General features: G+C 40.2%; 1 protein-coding gene across 10 annotated transcripts in view; it reads right to left on the bottom strand.

The window, feature by feature from the left end:
• Positions 1-24810, bottom strand: part of ncam1b (neural cell adhesion molecule 1b) — a 92515-nt gene that overhangs the window by 7571 nt on the left and 60134 nt on the right. For 6 of the 10 annotated variants that reach the window (XM_074642366.1, XM_074642367.1, XM_074642363.1 and 3 more), the window contains 9 exons: positions 23340-23369; positions 19007-19157; positions 18057-18244; positions 17624-17720; positions 15382-15552; positions 14127-14255; positions 8149-8273; positions 6846-7026; positions 2310-2508 (listed from right to left, as the gene is read on the bottom strand). In XM_074642366.1, the coding sequence (XP_074498467.1) occupies positions 2310-2508; positions 6846-7026; positions 8149-8273; positions 14127-14255; positions 15382-15552; positions 17624-17720; positions 18057-18244; positions 19007-19157; positions 23340-23369 (1271 nt within the window). Of the gene's footprint in view, positions 1-2309; positions 2509-2791; positions 3767-6845; positions 7027-8148; positions 8274-14126; positions 14256-15381; positions 15553-17623; positions 17721-18056; positions 18245-19006; positions 19158-23339; positions 23370-24810 lie in introns of those variants that run through there. The other 4 variants (XM_074642365.1, XM_074642373.1, XM_074642370.1 and 1 more) reach the window with 3 other exon arrangements.

The following is a 24810-nucleotide window of genomic DNA, read 5'->3' as shown; positions in this document are numbered from 1 at the left end:
CGCAATGCAACTTCCCACTCAAATTGATTCAAAAGTGCCTTATTGTGCACATGAGAGTATTTGTTCAATGCTTCACTTAAACCCAGCATCCTTCATATTTTCACCGAAGGAGAAATCCACTCTAAAAACTTCATCTCATTTATGGGCCCCTTTTCATTGATTTGTGTATTTTTCCTGTTCCTGCGGATACTTACTGAGTGGACCATAATGCACCGCAGGCACAAGATGTGTTCATTTTGCTCAAGAGGCACAAGAGTTTTTTCTTTAATGGAAAACATAAAACCTTCAGCTAAGATTCTTAATCTTCTTCAATGTCAGTCCTTAAAGGCCTTCTGGGGAATGTAGGGAAGTCGCTGATTAAAGTAGAAGTACAGCCGATGAGGTAGACAAAATGTAAACAACAAAAAGATAAACAACAACTTGATCAAAAAAAGAAGAAGAAGAAGCCTGGAATACATTTAACATCACAGATATGATTGATTCAAATAACAGTTAAAAGAGCATCACACACTTTTTTTTAGTTTTACGTCAAATAATTTTCACAAGTCTACCAAAAAAAATCTACATTTAGTTAAAGGGACTATTTGTAACTTTTTAAGCGTATAAGTGTAGCGGGTCGCCACACATGCGCGCTCGCATATGCGCGTTCGCGTGTGGCCGCTGCCTTTCCTTCTCTGCCTGCCTGCCTTCACTCAGAGAGCGCGCGCGTTCTCAGCTCGCTCCACCTCTAGACGTGAACGCGCGCTCACTCCACACTGCAGAAGAGTTAGTTTAGCTCTGAGAATATCTAGAGACGTTTTTGCAGAAATAACTGCTGCAGCTCCTCGAGACCAACAGAGGTTTCCCGTGTCTTGTGAAGTGACGGAGCTCCTCAGCTAGTAACGTTATCGTCTCGTTACCGACCGGGTGCCGGTGTCTCCCTGCTCTCTCCGGCTGCGGGCGGAGAGAGCAGGGAGACACGTTGCAGAGCCCCGCTGCCTCAGCCTGCGCTGAGGCAGTAAAAGCCAACACTAGGATCAGATCTAAATCATGTTCATGGAGAGACCTTCGTCTGGTCAGCTAACATTACTGCCAAGCAGCTGAAATATAGAGTGATATTGTGGTTTTAGCTGACGTGTGTCGCCTCACTGTTTTGAGCGATGCTTGTTCAGGTATATTTAGAGCGAGCAAGCGCGAGCCCGACGATGACTTTCGTTGATTTCACAGCCACAGGTGTCGCTGTTAAGAAGCATTTCTGAAAGTTACAAATAGTCTAATATTCTTCAGAACTGGAAATATTTTAACTTGCATTATTACACGGCGTTGTTGAATACTCAATTCTGATCGGTTAATCACGTCGTTCTGCAGTCTGTTATTTCTTAATAGCAGGCCGTTGCTATGTCTAACAGACCGTTGCTATGGGCACAGTTCTGATGTTGGACTAAGCGGGATAAGGTACAGCTAGCGGGTCATTGTTGTGAAAGAAACCCCTTCAGGGCGATGAGAGACCCCTGTCAGGGTTTCTTTCACAACAATGACCGGCTCGCCGTACATTATCCCTTACTTAATTAATTGTTATGTTTTTTTTGGCCACTTGGGAGCACTGCAACAAGATGTAAACATAACACTGACATATTGTCACTTAATAAAGTTGTTATGGCTAACGTGTTAGCAAACAGTTGCCTATTTGAGTCGTGTTTCTGGCCACATGATGAATGTAAGTCTTGAGCTCAATTTCCACCTAGTAATAATGTATGATCTGTATCTGGATTAGGGATGGATTTTTTTCTAACCAGCTAAATACCCCTCCGCTCACTCCTCCCTTTCAAAGACTACGGTAACGTGAGCCGCCAAATGCAAAACCATGGTAACGCCACTTGCCTCACTCAGAGGCCATCCTTACCATAATAACACTGCTTTAGGCGGCTGGCGGTACCACTGTTTTACACTTTGCGGCTCACGTTACTGCAGTTTCACAAGCGTGTCGGAGAACTACGGTGGCCTTCAGGTAATGTACGCTAACTGCTCTCACTACAGCCAGTGTTTGGTTTGCCCGTTCTGGGCTACTGTAGAAATACGGCGGTGCAACATGACGGACTTCGTGAAGAGGACCCGCTCCCTATATAGATATAAAGGTAGATACTGTATCTGATCCATTATATAAAATGTATTAGAGCAACTTCAACATCTATGTTGCCAGTTTGTGAAAAATCAAATGCATAAAAAGAAAATTGGGCCATACATTACAACTGAACCTTAATTTTAAATCTGGCCAAATGTAACGTCACTGAAAAATGTAACTGCATGTAATTGTTGTCACTGGTACTCACTGGAAGTTTGCCGTGCCCTCCTCCAACTTGTGCCCTTTGGTCCCTGTGCCTGATTTACCGCAGAGGCACATGATGAGGCCACATTTGTTGACAAAGTAACAGGTGACATCCACAGCTAGCAGCAGGAGTACAAATACTACGACGGGGATCCCTGCCCAGAGCATGATGTCCTTGGAGAGCGCTTCCTCCTCACCCATATCTGCCAGACAAGAGACAAGAGAGGGAGAGTGCTGAACAACTGTAGCGTGACACAGTTTTATAGAAACAGCCAGGAACAACTGAATAAAAGGTGCAGCTATGCTACTGCAACCACAAATACATCCAGAAAACAGAAACAACTCACCTGCTATGAGCACCGACACGTTCTAGTTGTCTCGGCATGAATTTAGATGCAGTGTGATGTTTGTGTAGACGTTGCTGTCTGACTTGTGTTCAATTATTGATGCAACGGCCATCGTTAAAAACACAGAAAAATACACATCTATATTCAACCCATTTATTTGGTATTAGAAAGAAGAGCAAACCAAAGCGTACAGTGCGTTGCTAGTTACCCAGAAATGCAAGATATTCTATGGACAAAATGAGGCTTTCCCAAATATCACAAAAAGCTATGATGCATCTTCAGTGTTTGTGTAAAGTCAGCTCTCTAAAATAGCCTCTGTTTGTAGCTCAATTTAACTCTTTAGATACCAATAATTAATCAAGATCTGCTAGAGAATAAAACGCAGCTGAGTAAAGCACCGTCCAATATAAATGTATAAAAACAAGTATTTTTGAATGATATCTGATACATATTACATGCTTGAGAAATATCTGGACATTTGTCTTAGTAAACACAAAAATAACAATTTCCTTGTGATAATTCTGTACACAGCTGCTTGTCAAACTGTTCCGATATTATTATTACAAACATTTTAGGCGTTTCAATAATGTAAACATTAATGTTACAAATTTTACAGAGCATATGCATAATTTTGTAAGCGATTAAAGAATATAATAGTGTTTATGTAAACGGACAGGCCCAGCACTCAGCCGTCATTCTGTTCTAAGTTGTTTTAATATAACCTCATTTCAATTGCTCTATTGTTCATTACTGTAAACTGGCAGTCCCCTCTGGTGTCTAGTGCTGATGACTAGCTGTGCTAATGCAGAGCAGAGTGAATCTGTGGGAGGCGGGAGGGTTTCCACTGCCTTTGGTTCAGCACGTCTGTCTGGTCTGATCTGAAGCTACACAGCACCCTTTTCTCACCCATAACAGAGACACGTCTGTCACGGACAAAGTCTGTTTTTTAAGGAGTGAAAGCATCCAGAGAGACAGCCAGGCCAGAGAAAGGCGAGCTCTCCTCTACAGTTACGGTGTGAATCCCCCCACGACAACTATGAGAGCAGGAGTACAGTGATGAGGGACAAGATGAGTGATGCCAAAGTGCATGTCACAGATGAACAGCCCTGAGTGGCTGAGGAGCGGCACAACACCGACCACCAAAAAAGCACACAGGGCGAGACGAAAATGTTCACGTGGTCCACCACACCAATGTCCACGACCAGGCAAGAGAGCAGGAACATTGAGAGACGAGATAAAAGAGAGAGAGAGAATAGAGAACAGAAGGAAGGGGGGGAAATGAAGGGAAACAAAGAGGAAAAAAAGAGAAGGATGGGGAAAACAGAGGAGGAGAGAAAGTGAAAATGTGTCAGGTCTGAAAACCAAAAGTGAAAAAAAAAGAAACTAATTTCTTGTATTGAGGGAGGAACAACACATCAAAGCAAAAGCACAGCACAGAGGGGAAAACTACACCGTGTGGACTAGATGGTGACTCAGTGGTGGGTGAGTGGGAAATGCTTTAGATTGGAAAATGAATTAGAAAGGAAGTGAGAGGAAGACATTATGGTCTGTTGCGATGTTTCAGCAAAGCACTCGGTAGTGTCTAGCACCTAAAGGGAATCTGACAAGCAGTGTGGTTTTTTCGTACGGTTGATAAAAAAAACCTTCAGCTGCAGTTAAGACCTCGAGGTACAAGTTAATCAGCGGTTATCAAGGTGTTACGCCCCCGTCCAGGGGGGTAGGAGCACAACATAAAAGTCTAAAGGTCGTTCCCTCCCCGGTCACCAAACCACAATCTCAGGACTAATTTGAAGTTTAGTAAAAAAAAATTAAAAAAAGATTTATTACTCCAACTCAAGTTAAACCAACTAGGTTGCACCGATCCGACTTTTTAAGTCCCAATACCGATTGCCCAATAGCTGGGCTTTGGGTATCGGCCGATACCGAGTACCGAGTACCGACCCGATACCTGTCTTTAATTAATAAGCTGTATGCCTCAATGTGTGGAAGTGACTGGGATCATTCTTTTGTGTGTAAGACAACAACAGGCTTGACTTAAATATTGCTTTCTTAACTTTGTAAAACAAAATGTAACAAATAAATACATAAATATAAATTTACTGAATTGTTATTTATTATTAAAATAATAATTCATACACCCGCAGCTTGGTAAAAAATCAATTAAAATTAATTGGAACCTGTTAAAACCTGAATTAAAATTCCAGTCTTTAATGGTAAATGGACTTGGACTTATATAGCGCTTTTCTAGTCTTCCGACCACTCAAAGCGCTTTACACTACATGTCAGTATTCACCCATTCACACACACATTCATACACTGATGGCAGAGGCTACTAAGGTGCCAACTTTGCCCATCAGGATTTAATCTAAATACTCATTCACACACCGATGGCTATGCCTACGGGAGCAATTTGGGGTTAAGTGTCTTGCTCAAGGACACATCGACATGTGACCCGGAGCAGCCGGGGATCGAACCACCGACCTTCCGATTGGTGGACAACCTGCTCTACCCTCTGAGCCACAGCCGCCCTCAATGTATATACAGTAGTATATAAACATAGAAGGGAATTAAATAGATCGGCCCCATTGTCACTGATACCTGATCGTCAGTCACTAGATTTGGCTCTCTAGGATACAGCAGAAAACAGGAGAAACGATTATAAAAGAAAATGGCAGTTCCACCTTACCAATGAAGTGCTATCTCAAGCAACAAAAAGTTACGTAATTAAAAAGCCAATTAGGGCATTAAGTCTTCGAATTTGAAAACTGGGTCACAGATTTAAACACAAAGGTTTGGAGGCCGAGGACAGAACGAGGCTGCTGTCAGACTGCTGTCACAGGACTGCTGGGCACCCGAGCATTTTTAAACAGCAGAGATGATGGATGGACCAATCAGCAGCCGACACACCCCAGACCAAACCCACCCCTCCAGCCAGTCAAAGAGAGGCACCTGGATGAATTGGAGACAAAGATCCTCACAAAACAGAAAGTGCATCCCAAGTCTCTTAATTGCATGAGGACAGAGCACACGAGGAAATATGTTTTTAGTTACACAAGACATCCTTTCCTCTGAAGCGCCACGTGAAGCGACGTCTGTTTCTGATGACGGCGACAGCTGATCACAGCTGGATCAGCTGTCAGTCTGCTTTAACAGCTGTAGGGACTTATGATGGAGTTTGTGTCTGAACTGTACTAATATTAATAAAGACACAGTTATCAGTGGCAGAGCAGCAGTGCTTTCTCTCTGTAGCCTGTTATTACCTGTTTAACAAACACCTGCACATGAATAACAGCTGCAGTCTGTGTTTATACTGTGTACTGTGTCCTGCTTAGAGGCTCAGGAACCGTTTCTACTGGCTACCGCTAATAGCTTTATATTATTTATTCATTATTAGTGTCTGTATTAATTGATATTCGGACTGAATGGAAATGACGATGAATGATGTAAAACGTGACTTTAATTATATCCTTACTAAAAGTTAATGGGGGAAATTAAAAAAAAAGATCATGAAAAGAAAAATCTTTCTAATAAATGAAAAATGTTGTTTGAGATCCGTTTGTTGTCATGTGTTAAATAGTTGTTTCAGTGACAGGCTGCTTCAGCCGCGGTGTGTGAAGGAGAGATACCGCGGATCGAGGAGCGAAGAAACGACAATTAAGAGACTTGAGATGCACCCACTCACTCTCGCACAAAACGCAGCCACACAAAGATCCTCCAAAGACGGACGGACACTCATTCTCACACAAAACACAAACAAATTTCAATATAGGGTCGGAGTCGTAACACAAGGGTCAGTTTAAAGGCTGCTTCCACACAGGGACAAACTATCCCCTCTAGCTGCTATTTCAGCAGTAAACAAAGCTAAAGGAAAACTACAATCATTGAAGAGGAAATCATTTCATCCTCTGTGGAAAGAGCCTGTCCCAGTTCTGCGAGCGCAAACTCAAGCTCATTTAGCAAGGGCTGTCAAAACTTTAAAGTGTGAAAATTCAGCCGGAAAATCATTTCTGGCTCGCCGCCGTCCAGGAAATCTATTTTTTTTTTCCTGTAGATTTATTTAGTTGTCATTCACCTTTCAGAGCTAGAGAGTTAAAAATAGAACGTCACGCTCTGGTTTTGAACATTGAGTTTGGCTCTTCAGTTTCTGGCTGTTTAGTTCCAGTTTAGTGTGCGTGACCTGAGGGAGAGGGTACCTGGGATGGCTTCTGGCTCTGCAGACGTCCTGAAGGCCATGATGACTGGCTGGGACTTGCCCTTCTGATTCTCTGCCACCACGCAGACATTGTACTCGGTGTCCCAGTCCAACCCGTGGAGAACCACATAGTCGCTCCCGCTGGGCATTCGGATTTCTGGTTTCCAGTCCGACATCTGTATCTAAGGACACACAGAGAGATGTACAGTACATGCAGGGCTGCAGCAAACGATTATTTTTTTCATCAACGATCAATCTACAGTTTATGTTCTTGATTAATCGTTTGGTCTTTAAAACGTCACAAAGTAATGAATATCATCTTTTCTCACAGAATTGCAATTTTTATCCAACCAACAGTTTACTATGATGTAAGACAAGGAAAAGCAGACACATTTAAGAAGCTTGAGCCATAAAAATGTTTGCAAGTTTTGCTTAAAAGCTGGCTTGATTGATTAATCGATTATTGTTATTGTTTCGGATGAATTTACTTTCAGTCCACTCATTGATTAATCACCTAATCATTTCAGCTCTACATGCATTAACATGAAGACTTAAACACAACAGAATTAGACTGAATTTTTACATTTTAAAAAAGTTTTTTTTAAGATGTCAGAACTATGGACAAACATATTAACACAACTTGTGATTTTTAGATTTGTAGCAGGCTCAGTTTTAAAGCTAGAGTGAAGATACTGGCATATGAAACAAAATAACGTAAGGAATCCATTGGCACCAACCATGTCACACTGGCTTGTTGAGAAGGAGGGTAAATAACGCTCCAAACTTGCACAACATTTTGGCAGGGAAAAACCGGCATGGCCTTTTTTGAAGGGGTCCCTTGAAAATGGCCATGCCAGTTTTTCCCTGCCAAAATTTTGAATGAAAATAGGTTCTATGGGTACCCACGAGTCTCCCCTTTACATACATGCCCACTTTATGATAATCACATGCAATTTGGGGCAAATCATAGTCAAGTCAGCACACTGACACACTGACACACTGACAGCTGCTGTCTGTTGGGCTTGAGTTTGCCATGTTATGATTTGAGCATATTTTTTATGCTAAATGCAGTACCTGTGTGGACAATATTTGTCATTGTTTTGTGTCCAATAATAAATATATACATACATTTGCATAAAGCAAGCATATTTACCCATCACACGTTGATAAGAGTATTAAATACTTAAAAAATGTCCCTTTAAGGTACATTTTGAACTGATAAAAAATGTGTGATTAATTGCAATTAAATATTTCAATCGATTGACAGCCCTACTTTATATATTAGCTCTAATCACCATACTCACTTTTTTATAGCGGATGAGATAATGTATAATGGGCGAGCCGCCGTCGTCCTGCTTGATCCAGCTGACTTTGAGGGAGTTGCCTTGGGGTTGAAGTGCCCCTTCGAGTTTAGGAGGATTGGGATTCCCTGCAGGCACACAGGAGCAAGACAGAGGTTATTTAAAGGCTTGTTAAACAGATGCAGAGCTCTACTGGGTTATTTTATGGGGAGAAGATGCTGCCAGTCCAACAGTACCTTTACAATTGCAGAGCAAAGAAAAACAAAAGGCTTGATTAGAAATAAAAAGTCAAAACTTTGAAACTGGCCTCTTTGTTGTTGTCCTTTTAAGTCACTTGCCCTTCCTTAATCGCTCGCCTCAAGATGCTACGTCTCAAGTCGGGCTAATTACCAAATGACACAAAGCCACATGCTTATCTGATTCAGTCCGAGTTGCTGAGTGACATTCCCCCAGTGTCATACAAGGCTTCAGGGGAAAGGGTCATTTCTCATTGGCTGAAATGTTTATGTAAGATTTGCATTTCACAGCATAATAAATGGGTTTACCTATAAAGATAACGAAGGGGTGGAATGGTTGTGTTTTACAACTTACTTGTAGTAATTCAGTAAACTATGTTTTCACCGTCTCAATCTCCCACGAATTTCCACAATCAAAAGTTTAAACACTTAACATATAACACACAACAATTAAATCAAATAGAAATGTAAGACAGTGGATTAATTTATCTAATTGCTAGTTCTGTATCCATCACAGACAAAGTGTCTGATTGTGCTCCTCTGACCAGTGGAGTTCCTCAGGGGTCAATCCTGGGACCGGTCTTATTCTCCCTTTAAGCCACATTACCCGTCAGTTTGTCTCTCCTCATTGCTATATCGATGATGTACAGCTTTATGTATCTGTGAAACTTATTTGGCTGCTTTTGTCTGAATGAGACGAGTGCCTGGATGTCTCCTAGTTCTCTGTAATTAAATTAAAACTAAACTGAAGTTCTGGTCTTTTTGCCCCAAATCAGACTTTTGAAGTTTCACATCAGCACTCACTGTAGACTTCTAACGAAATGGTTTCTAGAATTTCCCAAATGAACTCTGAGAAACATCGTAAGTCAGTAATTCAGTCCTGTTATTCTTTAATTCAGAAACATTACCAAAGTACGGCGCCTCTTTTGAAGAAATCATCCGTTGTTTCTGTCTCCTCACGTCTTGACTATTGTAATGCACCTTATTCTTGTTTAAGCCAAGAAGCTGTCTATAAATAAGTAAATTTCTGCTGTATTATTACCAACTACTGAAGGACTCCGGTGATGAAATCAAAATCCTTCCAATTACTTTTAAAGTGCTTCACAATTTGGCTCCATTTGGCTCTCCCTCTGGGGGTCAGATCAGCAAATTATCCTAGAAAGCATTTGATGCTGCCTTGCTCTGATTTGCATTATTATTCTTTAACAACCTTTGCTTGTCTTTAATTCAAATAGCTAGTCAAATGCTTTTTATCTTCTTTTTTTTGTAACTGTGAAGCATTTTGTAACCCTGGATAAGAAAAGTGCTGCATAAATATAGTATAAGTTACTAACAGACAACAAGAAGGAGGTGTATAATGGTTAGTGTTCATACTCTGATTCATAATATTGCTTGCCTTCAACACTCTGGTTAAATCGGTCCGAGTTAGTTGATATAGCCTTTAATGCAGCCTAAGGTTAAATGTGATAAACAATATGGAGGATGCAATGCACAGGGTAGCTATTGCTCTCAGCATGAATACTACAAACTCTTGATTGAGAACCAGAGCAAACTGCTGGTAGGGGCAGTTTTTTTTTTTGCAGGTGCGTGGGGTAGACACTGATAATGATTCCCCTGTGATTGGAGGAAACTGTGTTTATTATACTGTTGATTTATAGGAACCCGTCCTAAAAGGAGGAGAGGTAGCATCCCTTTAGGTAGCAGGCTATTCAGCACCACCCGAGTGATGCTGATATTAAACACTCCTGACTGTTATATATATTACCGTGAAGACAGCTCTGGCTCTCTCTCATTTATCCTGCTGAGGCAAACGTCTACATGACTGATTAATGGGATTGAGGTCGACGTGTATTACATGATTGCATAGAAGCAATTAATGTGTTGTTTAACTGTGGGATTCTCTAATTAAAGTGAGGGGTCTTCTTTCAAAAGAACCTGCAACAGTCAGTTACCTTCTGCAAAGTGGAGGGGGTCACAGTCACATGAAATGACACATGTGAGTGGTTGAGAGAGGAAGAAGGACATGAAAGACAGAACACAGGTACAGGTAGAGGACAAAAGAGCAAAACATAAATGACCTGGAGACAAACTAAATCAGAAAGACGTGGAATCACAACACAGCTTTTCATACTGACCAACACAACTGAGCACATACATTTCTCTGTTTGGTTCTCAATGTGAAAAGGGCAGTAGACATCCAACAGCTTTGTCCTTTTCACTTTAGAGACTTTATAATTTGCAAGGCAACTGATCAATCCATTGGTTCCCAACCTTTTCTTATCATTGAGTAAACCGACAACCCCTGACTAAGTGACATATTTTATGGATATTTCATATTATATTCAATGCATAACAATATCAGTACAGAACAACTGATAAACTGTACAACTGACCCGTTTCAGTAAAACGAGCGAATATATGTGTGTATATACAGTATATATACATATACATGCATATATACTGTAATACATATGTGTATGTAAATATACATGCATATACATATATATACATACATATACATATATATACATATGTATATACAGTACACACTGTACATATACATATACTGTATACATACATATACAGTACACACTGTACATATACATGCATATACTGTATACATATATACATATGTGTATACAGTACATACGTACATATATACATATATACAGCATACACATTCATATATATATATATATATATATATATATACAGTATATATATATATATACATACACATGTGTAGCACATACATGTGAAGGACAAGGCTGTTAGCAGAGAGGGAAGGCTCTGTGAATATAGCTTGTGTTTAGGTTACTGTGCCCTTATCCTGTTTATATCTTAAATAATAATTTAAACTTTAAGAATAACAATTTCATTTAGTTTTCTTCACAAAAATTAATGAAATGCTGAGAAATTGACCAACTGCATATATTAAAAAAATAAATAAATCTTACACCCATTAAAATCAAGGCGACCTCGTGACCGCCCGTGAACCTTTGGTGACTCCTAATGGGGGTCGGGACCCCCAGGTTGGCAACCAGTGGATTAATCGATGCTGAAGGGCCCAATCCAAATGTAAACATTCCCAAGTTACACCAAAAATAGCTGGAGCCGGAGGGGAAATGTGCAGCTTTTTAAATGCAGAGATTTGGCATTAATTCTTAATACTGTCATTAAGCCAATTAATTCACAAGGCGCAAATCAAAACGGTATTAATATTCATATTTGGTTAACTCAGCTGTCAACCCAAAGAATGTGGGTGAGATAAAATCTATAGGTAACAGACAGAGGAGTTTGCATTTATAATCAAGCCAAACAAGGTCACAGTTTATAGAAAAATGTACACGTTTTGCTATGCTTTTAAGTTATTATAAATGCAGCTAATCAGTAGGGGTGAGGGGGCTATCCTGTAGGGATGGAAAAAGCTACAGCAGTACAAAACGAATCGTCTATTATCCTCTCTACGTACGGAACAAACCTGTGTCTTCAGTGAAAAAATGAAAAATGCCATCTAGGGACATAAAAGAGAAGATATCAGGCAATCAGAATCAGTTGTCTGTACAAATTACCACCTGAAACTCTGTAATAACACTTCACTAGAGAGTTGAGCGAGACTCATTTCTGCCAGACTGCACCAGAGAAGCAAGAGGAAACTAAACATTGTATTTAATGATTGCCACATTTAAGGTTAGAATGAGAAAGAGGAAGAAAGTGAAAGGCTCTTCTTAAACAGCTTCAAAGGCAGCAGGAAGGGAAACTGTTTTTTTTTTGTATTTAAAAAAAATATTTCAGCAAATTTACTGCATTTATTGTGATTAGTTATTGAATTATTAACTCAACGGACTTCAAACAATGTTTGTGCAGGGTAAAACATTTAGTTTGGTCTGCTCTCTTAGTCCTAAATTAGCTTTATTATTAGTTTTTAAAAGGAAAACACTGATTTATCAATTTTGCCGTGGCTTTGGATGTCAACAACAACAACGGAGAGACAGTGAAGTTTAAACAAAGCTGAGATAATGAAGCATATTAATAATCATAAAAATATCTACCTTGATGTGTTGATATGAGAAGGATTAAATTAATAACATAGAAACTATTTTTGTAAGTCTTTTTGCAATTTGATACTGATGAACAGCACTTCAAAACGCCTAAAACACTGAGTCAGTGACAATTAAACTGAGAGCTGAGAGGAACAACAGATGAAGCACTTACTTTTGTAAGTGTAGCCTGATGGATACAACAGACAGATGAGCAAATGGATGAAAATAAATAGATGATTAAATTGATAAAACTAACATATGAAGAGATGATCAGCATGTAGACAACAAATGAATCAAATGTTAATGTCACACATTGTACATAGCACAGCACAGGGAAATGTAGCTACTGCATTTAACCCATCTTAGTATATAAGGAGCAGTGGGCAGCTACTATACAGCTGCCCGGGGAGCAGTTTAGGGGGTCGCTGCCTTGTTCAAATTCAGGGGGCGAACTGGCATTTCTCCAGCTACCAGTCCACACTCCGTACTTGGTCTGTACTGGGACTTACACCGGCAACCCCCCGGTTCCCCAGCCAAGTCCCTACAGATTGTGCTACTGCCGCCCCTAGCCTGTTCAGCAATGAAAATTGGATCAATTATGAGTCAACAGTCCCATTCAATGTGAAGCCAACACAGTTTCTCTTCCAAAAAACATGCATCCCCGACCAACAGAGGGGGCTAAAAACTAAATAATGGGTTCGAGACTCACTACAAGGCTGTTATTTAAAGGACTAAGGGATAACTCTGTGTCATATTCTAGTTCATGGTTTGGAGCACATGAGCTTGAAAAAACACTACAAAACTGTGGATTTTTAAATAATTGGATCCAAGTGTCACAGTGTCACACTAACGGATCTAAAAACTGCTTCAGCTTTGTAAGAAATGCATGATTTGTGACAATAATGCCGTTTCTCAGACACTGAATGCTGCACACTCTTGACGTTACCTCAGAAAATAAAAATAAAAAACGGTAGGAAAAACATTGAAATGCTCCTATGACTAACAGATTCAAGCACAAACTGATCCCAAGTCAGCCTTAAATGATAATAATTGCACAGAGAAAACAGTGTGCTGCTTGTTTGACCTTTTAAAAAAGCTAAACCTTTGATAGATTTTGATTATGATAAACATTTGAGCTGGAAAAAAAGAAGGATTTAAGATGCATCTAAACACATTGCAGTCAGCTAAGCACAATGTTATTTTCAAATTGTCTGTATTGAAGGAAAGCATAGACTGTATATAAGAAGTGGATGTAGTCACAGTGCAGCACTCATTGGTTTGTGGACTGTGTGACCTATGTTATGAAATCAGAGTGCAAAAAAGCAAGATGGTGTTAAAGCAGTTGGACTTTATGACATTTGTTTCCTGAATTCTTAGATGTCAAGGTCAATCCATGGAAAAAACTAAATAAACAAAACAAGGAGGTCAGTGAGTTAGTTCCTGTTGTCAGTTTTACTCCTGAACAAACAAAAAAAACTTGGAAGAGGAAAAACTTGGACTGAAAAAGACACTGTTGGAAGCTTTTGTGACACTGTCAAAACAGTTTCAATGCTGACTTGTGTGTGTGTTGCTGTCCAGCAGCGGACTACACTGCAATGAGTTTTATAGTCCAGTAATAGGATGGAGAAGCACTTCTTACTCTAAGACATAGAAAAGAGGACTTCAGGTAATGTGTTTGTGGAGACCGGGGTGTGAAACTTACGGACAGGCTCCGTCTTGAAGAACTCGGCGGGGCTGCTTTCACCTTCACCCTTGCCGTTGATGGCTGACAACTTCACTTCATAGCCGGTCTCCGGCTTCAGGCTTTTGATCGTCACCTCGATGATGGAGCCTGTTACAATATATCAGAGGCAGTGCAATCCCTGATGAGAACACCTTGATAATTTTGATTAGCGGTGAAACAAACACAGCTCCAGTTCAAACAATACGCGCATAATTAATTCCATCCCGAGTAAACACTGATTAGCTCAACTCTCGTTTCATTCCAACAATGTTTAAACAGATAAACCTATTTAGAGATGGTCTAAAAAGGTCTAATCCCCGACATACACAGAAATAGCTGACAGCTGTTTCATAGCCGTCATAATCATGTATACATTACTTTTGGGATTACCTTCTTTCTCATCATTGTCTTATTTCATGATTTATATTCTATTTAATAAAAGTTTTATATGAAAACTTCATTTCTTTTCATTCAGGGTATCTGGACACTTATAGAAATTAAATGGAATGTTTTATAAGACCTCAACAGAGCAAATGTAATACCGTTTCTACAGCACAACGAATGCACATCAGGGCTGACTGATTGTTAATATGGATCATTTTACAATATTGACACGCATCTCCATGTAAAGATATGTAAAATCACTTAGAAATGATGATCTAATTGTCTCATGCAATGAACTGTGTTCCAGTTAGGGCTGTGTATTGACAAGAATCTGGCGATACGATACGTATCATGATACAGGGGTTTCAGTTCAATATATTGCAACACTGTATGCAAGGCGATATATTGAAATTCTTGATCTAATTTTAGGAGAACTGTTATGGTATAAAGTTTACTTTTCTATGCAATCGGAACAGTGGGATCTGCATTAGCATTCATCATAGTAACATCAACATCATAGCACTACTATTTGTATAATCTGAGGTCTGCCATGAATCTTTGCATGTAAACTATTAATTAAAAATCAATAGTGTTTTTGAAAATCGATACAATATCATAAAATATAATATTGCGATACTCAAGCGTATCAATATGTTCTTAAACCCCTGATTTATATTTTACACATTCTGAAACAAAAACCTTCACCTGTATAAAACAAAACCTTAAATAACTAATTTTGTTAATTATTAGATACAATTTGTTTGAAAATGTTACCCCCCCCCCCCCTCCAAAAAAAGTTCACATTTCTCCAAAACAACACCATCCCTTTTGTTTTGATTTGTGTTCTTACCATATTGGACTTCATAGGCCTGGTGATACCAGCCGCCCCTGCCCTGATGCCTCCACTCCGCTTTGTATTTCAGGACAGGAACACCTCCAGTGGATTCGGGCTCCTCAAACTGGATCTGTGCCGTAGTGGAGAAGGGTCTCACCTCACTGATGGATGGGGCTGATGGCACCTCTGGTAAAGGGAGTGGGATTACAACAAAAACTGTAAGATTGCAGCACTCCAACACTGGCAGACTCCACTGCTCCATTACACTGACAGACTGAGCTCGCAGCTCCTAACGGCCCTAAATGCATCTAAAAACTGCTACCGCTTTGTAAGGAATTTATGATTTGTGACAACAATGTCATTACTCAGACAATGAATGCTGCATACTCTTGGCATTACCATAGAAATAAAAAGGTAGGAAAAACATTCAAATGCTCCTATGACAAACAGATTCAAGCACAAACTGATCCCAAGTCAGCCATAAATGATAATAATTGCACAAAGAAAACCAGAGAAAACGGTGAGCTGCTTGTTTGAACTTTTAAAAAAACTAAACCTTTGAGAGATTTTGATTATGATAACATTTGAGCTGGAGAAAAAGAAGGATTTAAGATGTATCACAGATTGTAGTCAGCTAAGCACAACGTTATGTTTCAATATAATGTAAATATCTTCAAATTGTTGGTATTGAAGGAGACCATAGACTAAGAGGTGGATGTAGTCACAGTGACGTCACCAGTTGGTTTGTGGACTGCCGTTTTGAAGCCTCAAGTTTGTCGTTTTGGTCGTCGTCATCTTGATTTTTTGCAACCAGAAGTGACACGAGAGGGCGGAGCTAAGTACAACCGTACGCTGAATAAGACATTTTTAGGTGACCAAAAATTTTATAATTAACTTTCATGAACTGAAAACACACTGTGAAAGGTTTAAAGTTCTAAGACGAAGACAGGGACAACTCCCAGACCGGACAACACCGTGGTAGCGACCCTGTCAATCACAAGGTAGCCACGCCCTAAAGCGTACCCTGCTTTATGGTCTTTTTGACTCTAAATGGGACCATAATTTAATAAATGAACATCATGCTGTATTGAAGAAGACTTGAAACTAGCGATTGAGACCATAAATTCATGTTTACAATGTTTACTGAGGTAATAAATCAAGTGAGAAGTAGACTCATTTTCTCATAGACTTCTGTACAAATCGGATTTTTTTGGCAACCAGAGGAGTCGCCCCCTACTGGCTGTTAGAAAGAATGCAAGTTTAAGGCACTTCCACATTGTCGTCACTTCTCAGACCCGGAGGTTGCCCTCTTAAGGAGATGCAAAGATCAAGATTTTTGTGATTACGATGCACTCCAAAATGTTGGATTTGTGGAGGAAATGTCTGGCCTGTAGAGCACACAATTAATTGACGATTCATTTCTCACTTACATTCACGTTACTTAAGTTTAACCAAATATAAATCCGCCCACCACTGCACTCTCTATTTGAGAGAAAATTACACTATTTAAACTATTTAAACCACTGACATTGGCCATATCAGAGTACGGGTGGCTGTTTTGAGTTCACAAACTGTGAGCACAGTTTTGTATTGAATCACTTTGACCTTCGAAATGAAAAGGCACACTGTGGTCGCCTGTGTTCTGCGGCGTTTTCAATTCATTTACCCCAGATTGTGGCTTAAGAGTGCCATTATCTCCCTGCTCTCTGTTCCATTTGTCTAATGTGTTGGTGAATATACAATTGTTGGTGTCAGCTGGTGGTGAGTTAATGTTACAATGAAATGTTGGAACTTTGATAAATTGTCTTTCAATTCATACCACGCAATAAACCCTCAGATGTGCACAATAATATATTCTGTTTTACATTTCTTTTTAACACTAAGTGGAATCCTCAAAGCCGCTGTAGTTTCTAAACAACCAGAGGGAAGGAACGTTAAATTACCCGATGTTGGTTTCATCGCCTTTTCATCTAAATGTATCATCCATCTGAACAAACACTGCTCTGTGTAATCTCACGTTGTGGTAGATGTTTTGGTCTAATGTGTTTTGAATATGGGGGAAAGAATCTGTTCCTGAAGCGAGGAGAAGCTTTGTTTAATTTATGTGCTACAATGAAATTTACCTACGGATTATTTATTTGTTATCACTAAAAATCATTATCCTAAGTATTCATAGAACGACCTACATATCACTAATAATCCTTCAAATAACACATATAAATTCAAAACACCAGAAGCACTGTGAATCCCAACTGACCGGCCTGAATGAGCAGGAACTCCTTGGACTCTGTGCCGATCTCATTTGAAGCAGTGCAGTTATAGCTCCCAAAGTCATTTTCAGACTCGGGGGTTATCTGGAGGAGGGAAAAAAAGCAAATATATGAAGGGCAGTGTACCAAAACAGATGAACAAACGTGTGTGTCAAACCCACTGAAGGTGACCTTTTTGTTTGTCCATTAGAGTAGCCTATTTTTATTTGTTGCTGTGAGCTTTCCTGCTGCTGAATTATTCATCAGATTTTGGAACTGAAAGAAAACCCCTTCACTTCAAGTCTATGCTCATGAAATGTTGATGACACGAGGGTTATGCGTGTGTGTGTGTGTGTGCACATGGAATGACTGTGTGTGCATGTGCGTACATTCATTTTAATGAACTGTAAATCGTGGTTCGACACGTGCGTGTGTGTGTACCTGCAGGTAGCTGGCTGATGGACTTCTGAAGATCTTAATGTTGGTGGTGTTTGAGTTGGGGAGCTGCAGTCCATCTCTCAGCCACATGATGGATACATCACTGGGATGAGCCTTGACCTCACAGCTGATGTTGACGGCATTTCCCTCCCAGGTATACACCGCCACTGCACCGTGGATCTTCGGGGCATCTAGAGGAAGAAATGCGTGTTATTGTGCCACAACATTTTAGGTTCTGCGGTTTTAAAGGAACAGTGTGTAACATTCGGGGGCTCTATTAGCAGAAATGGAATATAAATTTCATAACCATCTTTTCTTTAGTGTATAATCACCTGAAAATAAGAATCATTGTGTTTTTCCGTTAGCTTAGAATGAGCCCTTCATATCTACATAGGGAGCGGGTCCTCTTCACAGAGTCTGCCATGTTGCGCCGCCATGTTTCTACAGTAGCCCAGAATGGACAACCCAAACACTGGCTCTAGAGAGAGCTTTTCGCATTTTTACGTTACCTGAAGGTTGCCGTAGATCTCCGACATGCTTTTGAAACAGTAACATGAGCCGCAAAGTGCAAAATCGTGGTACCGCCAGCTGCCGTCTGACTTCCGTTGCTCCTAAAGTAGTGTTATTATGGTAAGGATGGCCTCAGAGCGAGGCAAACGGTAGTACCACGGTTTTGTACTCACCGGCTCACATTACCGCAGTCTCGGAAAGTGAGCGAGTGGAGGGATACTTAGTTGGTTGCAATCAACCACACCTCTAGAAGTGGCCAAACCCTACACACCGTCCCTTTAACAGTACCTGGAAAATGTGCTGTTTAAATAAAATTGAATTCAAGAGCTCTGTGTGATGCGGAAATGCTTATTGAGGGTGGATGACTAGCAAAGTCACTTTTACTACAGTGTGCTCATTTTGTAGGTCGAAACACTTATACTAAGAGAGAAGGAAACACTTACAGCGGACCTCCAGATATGCCGCCTGATCATCCTCTCCGATGGCACTGCGTGCTGTGCAGAGGTACTGACCCGCGTCTGTATACTTGACATACTTCAGAGTGAGGGAGGACACACGAGCATCACTCCTCACCACTACAGTTCCATCCAGACTCTATAAATGGGACAGAAAATAGCTCGGTTTAGGGGAAAAAACAACATTTGCATCAGTTATTTTCCATTTTCCATATTGCCAATTTACATAGCACATTTCTGCAAAAAGATGGGTGACCTGAAAAAAGAAAGCTTCCTGCCTTTAATGGGCAGAAGAGACACTACGCTAATGAAAAAGGCACAGTATGCTCTGTAAAGACGTGGAAACATAAGGACACAGTTGACAGAACAGGGGGAGCTTATCAATAATAGATGACAGAAGGCACTAGAAACCATCTAGAAGCTTTTCACGCGGAGGGCTTACCAACTTGTGAAATATGCTGATGCATGACGCCAGACAGCAGAGCATTACCTTACATGCCACGCTTGCACTTTTATGTTGAGACATTTGGGGCTTAGTGTCACTCAACACAATCAGTTTCTGTTTTTTAAGTAAACTAGCATTTTGAGTCAATGACTTGTGGTGTTTTTTTGGTGTATGTTGCAATACTCTCTGAAGCCCACATCCAGCATATGCCCCAGTTTCAGTGATGAAAGGCACGAGCCAAGTCACATAGCATTTGAAACCAGGGGGAATAGCAACAGACAGCTGGCTAATGAGACGAGTAAATGACCTTCCTGCTCTAACGATACCTGGTTTCATTAACTTGATATGCGGAGTTACAACATCCGACCATAAGTGGCTTCCTGACCTTCAGGTTCAACAACTCTTGTGTTGTTGTGGTTGCTGTTGTCACGTGACACTAAACGGTGGGTGTGCCGTTTCAGACAGACAACGTTTTTTTCCTTCTAGAGAATTTCTTTTTCTTGGAGAAACATTTTCCCAATTAAAACGTGTATTATGCAGATTCTAAACCTTCATTTTGTAACACTAATGATTTGGGTGAGCCTCAACTTAACGGTTTATTACTGCTGCTAATAGAGTGCTGCAGGGATTTTTTGTAGTCCAACCATTAAGTTAGCATCTCCCCGGTTCCCTCAACAAAAAGCCAATGGGATTTTCCCATTGGGTTTTGGATTATTGCAGAAAATCAGCTCTGTGGCAAACAAACGTTATGATACTTACACGTTTTGTTCAGCAAGATAATCTTCACACATGAAAACCACTTTTATGATTTTTGAAGTGTGAATGCAATCACCAGAAACAATAAGCCAACTTTAAGCTTTAAATGAACTACATCGCATAAAGGCGGTGATGACGTTTTCCAGTCTCATTTAGCCACTTGTTAGCAAACGCCTTTTTTAAGACACGAAAAAGCTTCAAAATTCACAAGTGGGATATTTATTGATGTATTTTATATCGTAGAACAAAGCGTTAAAATCTCTTAAGATAGTGTTAACCACAGACTAACTAGCAGAACTAAAAACCCATCAAAAAAACCATTGACTTTGAGATGAGGGAACCAGAAGTGCTACAATGCTTTAGGACTCGTTCCTGCAGCACTCTATTGTACAGCAAATATTTATTGACTTCTGGATGTTTTTCCTTTGAACACGGTAGATCTCAAACTCAATATGTCTCAATTTCATTTCATGGATTTTTGGACATGCAAGTGTTTTTCTACAGTAAGCTTTGGGGTTTTTTGTGAATTGTTCCTCTTACAAGGTGCTGCAGGACTGAATATGTAAGCCTCTCTATTGGTCGCTCTCGTGGCTTCGATCCAAGCTGCAGGCAAAACAATGGCACGGATGCTTTTACACATATTGAATTAGGGCCCAGACTGGGGCAGCCATGTAAGAGAAAACCCTTGTTAGTTTGTATTCAAATTCAATAGACAAAGCATGTCTGGGGCATTCATTATGCATAGCGGGTAGCAGGACCAGGGAGACGCTTACATAACACACTACCCTTTTATTCTGACCCCTGTGCAGAAAGCGTTCTCCCTCGACCCCTGTGGCACTGCTTCTGACTCCTGCATCTGTGCAACATGCCACGCTATGTACCACCACAAAGTCCTAGTTAGTCACTTCAACATTGAGTCCTTTTTAATTGTGTGCAGCAACTTCTTTTGGAGAACGCGGCATCAAAATGTCACAACAGCCAGAACAACATATGGACATCATCTCTACAGCCTCTCATTCCCCCCCATATGAAGCCCATAATGAATATCATCTACCAGAGAGAAATGATGTCTTCACTGCAATTTAATGCTGTGATTCATTAATGTTTCATAACAATGGATTTTCAGGATGAATGCACGATGCGCCAGAGTGGTTGTCTATAGAAAACGTCCTTATTAAACATCCATTATTTGTTGACTTTAAGAAAGAGATACAAAAAAAACACTTTCCATGTCTATGTGAAAACTTGCTATAAAACAGATGGGTGGGAAGAAAATAAAGACTTTCAGACAGAAGCTCCTCTAACAAATCAGACCAAACTGACAGCAGAGCTCTCCAACAGCTTCTGCAGCTTTACCAGCAGAGGAGAGCGAGAGAGACACTTCTGGAACATCAGAGCATAAAATTGAGAATACACCGCGGACATGTTAAACTCATGTCTCACCCAATCTTAACTGGTCCTGCATACAAATTCACCTTCCCCCTGTATGTACCTTCCCTTCCGTGGCTTGTGAACACTCTGCCTGCCTACGCACTTGAAACAAACATGCTCAGCACGCTCATGCTGCACCATGCTCATACTCCACCCCTGTGCGGTTCATAATGGGATATCTTGCAGAGTGCAGGTGGACTTAACCCCATATCATTATGTCAGAAAGTGAGAAATATTATTGCCTGTTACATTAACGTAAAATGCACTCACAGCCTGAAATCACAAATGTGCTGCTGAGATATAATTTGAGAGAAAACAGTTTACTAAAATACGCTTAATAAAATAAAGGAGCGTGGCATAACTCCGTTTTTAAGCCGTGTGTGTTCTTATTTTTTGGGAAAAGTGGCACTTGCTTTGGATTATCTTTATCCTTTCTGGAAAACTGGGAAGCTATTTAAAAAACACAGTTTGGGCTTAGTTTTGTACAGCTGAACACTTATAAAAATGTTCAAAATAATGCATTCCCTTCTAGGTAAAAGTGTTACTACTTCGACAGTGTGTTACTGCTGATGCGCAAAAAATGTTAGTGCAACCATTTGGAAATCACACAAACCTAGTCATTACTGTCAGCATGTGCTTGATGAAAAAAGGTTCCTGCTCACCTCCTGCAGTAGAGTGTGATAGGGCTTTTCGCTTTAAACGTTTTGTAATCATGGGTTTTATTAATGAGTGTGTCAAAATGTCAATATTCAGTGAGTGTTGGAAACGGCGAATGTAAAAAAAGAAGAATTCTAAAAACTATTTTAGGAGTAAAAGGAAAAGACCAATTTGCTTGATGTGCAGAGCTTCCTGCAATTTGAAAATAAAATAGCAAGGCTATTTGAGGAAGCAAATAGTCTAAAAATATGTATTCATTTCCTGTCAAGTGGTACAAAAGTATAAATAGCAATGGCAAGCCTAGTATTTGATCCCACACCTGAAACGGTGATGGGCTGATCGTCGACGACGCGCTTCGTGAGAGCTCGACTCTGTTCATTTGAAGATGAATCTGTGCCGTCCTCTAGTACGGACTACGCACTCAGCGCTAATATTGGAAACAACAAAGTGGTATTTCTCACCAATTTTCTCACATATGTAAAACACATATTCGATAGTGAAGTAAGTTGGAGGAAAAGTAGGCAGATCTTTTCTTTTGCCAATTTTCACTTTCTTTCAGGAACAGTCCCTGGCTCTGCACAAAGACGTCTTTCATTTTCTCTCGCATACATATTCATTCATCTTTGGTCCAACGAATTAGAGCTATAAAAAACTATTTTCTGATGTCAAGAATACATTTTGAAAAGTGATAATCAAGAATTGGCATCGGATCGAGCGAGATGTGGAGACGTGGGCAGGATGACAGAGAGATCTTGTATCGACTTATGTTCTCGCAGGTAGGTTAAAGGTCTGAAAGAGAAAAAAACATGCAGGCTGAAGTAGACTACTGCATGTTAATTTTATATGGAAAACCAAACATGTGAGAGATACAGACAGACAGGCCTGTTTGGCATCTTTCTCAGGGTTCTTACTCTTCCCTGACCCTTATTTGATCAGGAATTTTGATCTGCGTCCATCCAGAATTGCATTAGACTCCCCTGACATGAAAGATGGATGGGTATAGGAAAAAAAAAAGTCATGCATTTAGAATACCTTGTGTTGCTCGGGCCGATTCCATGATGCCTGTAGAGGACAGAGACAACAACAAACAAAAGGCAAAGCAATTCTTAGAAAGTAATCCTCATCCAGGCAAAGCTGGGACACTGCACATTGCATGCAGGTATTAAGTGTCCAGTTTAGTTTCCGTACATCCTCAGTCCCTGAGCTGAATGCATGAAAAGTCTGCAGATACAACCAGAGGTATGCTTTGGATTTCCCTACCAGGAGAAGCCTATTATGTGACAACGGGGAGTTTCTTTTTTTACAGGTGTATTTTTGGGGTATTTTTACGGCGTGTTATTTTCTGTACTGCACGCTGGAACAAGATTGCTTCCAACCCCCAAAGAAGTGTGTCTACTGGCATCATGATAAGGGGAATGCTTACAGATAAGAAGGTTATTGGTTTATCAGGAAGAGGTGAATCCATTACGCTGCAACAACAGAGATATGTCAGCCTCTTTGGTAAAAGTAGCACCGCAATTATCGACTCCCAATCCATTTCTGAGGCTTAAAGCGATAATGAGAATATAAAGGCCAATAAAAGTGAATTTGCTCTAGCACTGTTGTCTATTCGTGCACATAAAAAGCCCGCCCTACATCAAGAAACAACAGTTAGTAGTCATCAAGTCTTGCTGTGCTTCTCAAAAAGCAATGAGGGGTTTTAAAAGAAGCAATTTTGTTGCAGCTCTTCCTACACCCCGTGTGACACCTGGAAATAAATCTATGCCTACAGGTGGCCTATGTCAGATGCTCTGTGCTGAATGTTAACAAATTAAAAGTTGTTTTGCTTGATTGTATTCAAAGGCTGAAATAGACAAAAATGTGCTTTGAATAATTTATGTTTCATTCTTCTTTACGGTGAAATGGTATCACGAAATGCTGCTCCATACCATCATGTAGTGATGAATTCTCATATTGAAGCATCGCAGTTCAGATCTCATGTATAATTGATGAAGTTATAGGGGTGTAACGATTCATCTACCGCATTGATTTATATTCCTACGATCCAACAACATGGATAGGTACTCGGCAAGTTGTCCTTCACGGGGGATGTATATCGATCTAAAATCGATTTGCAAGGTAAATAATATATTGTATCAATACTAAGAATTTGCACCTTGTTTTTAAACACGACGAACGTTACATGGATTTATTTTTTAGCAATTTTAATAGTAAAGAATTATTAAACGTTACTCAGCAGCGCCAATCTCAGAAAAATGACAACAAAACAAAGCAGGCTGATGGCGGGAAGAGCTAGACGAACGAGAGATTTTCAAGCCGTGTTTGAGGTCCAGCGTGTGGAAACATTTTGGCTTATGCAAAAAGGGAGATATCCTTGATAGATCACTCGCTGTTTGCAGAATATGTTAAGGCCAGATGAAATACAACGGCAACACGACCAATGTGCAACTGCTGAGACGCCAATATTATTGCTCTACCGTTTTTATATTGACAGTGAGAAGAG

This window comes from Sebastes fasciatus, chromosome 7 (genome assembly GCF_043250625.1).
Source record: "Sebastes fasciatus isolate fSebFas1 chromosome 7, fSebFas1.pri, whole genome shotgun sequence".
Lineage (NCBI taxonomy): Eukaryota > Metazoa > Chordata > Actinopteri > Perciformes > Sebastidae > Sebastes > Sebastes fasciatus.
The sequence above is the reverse complement of the archived record's forward strand: the minus strand, read 5'-3'. Positions and strand labels throughout refer to the sequence as shown.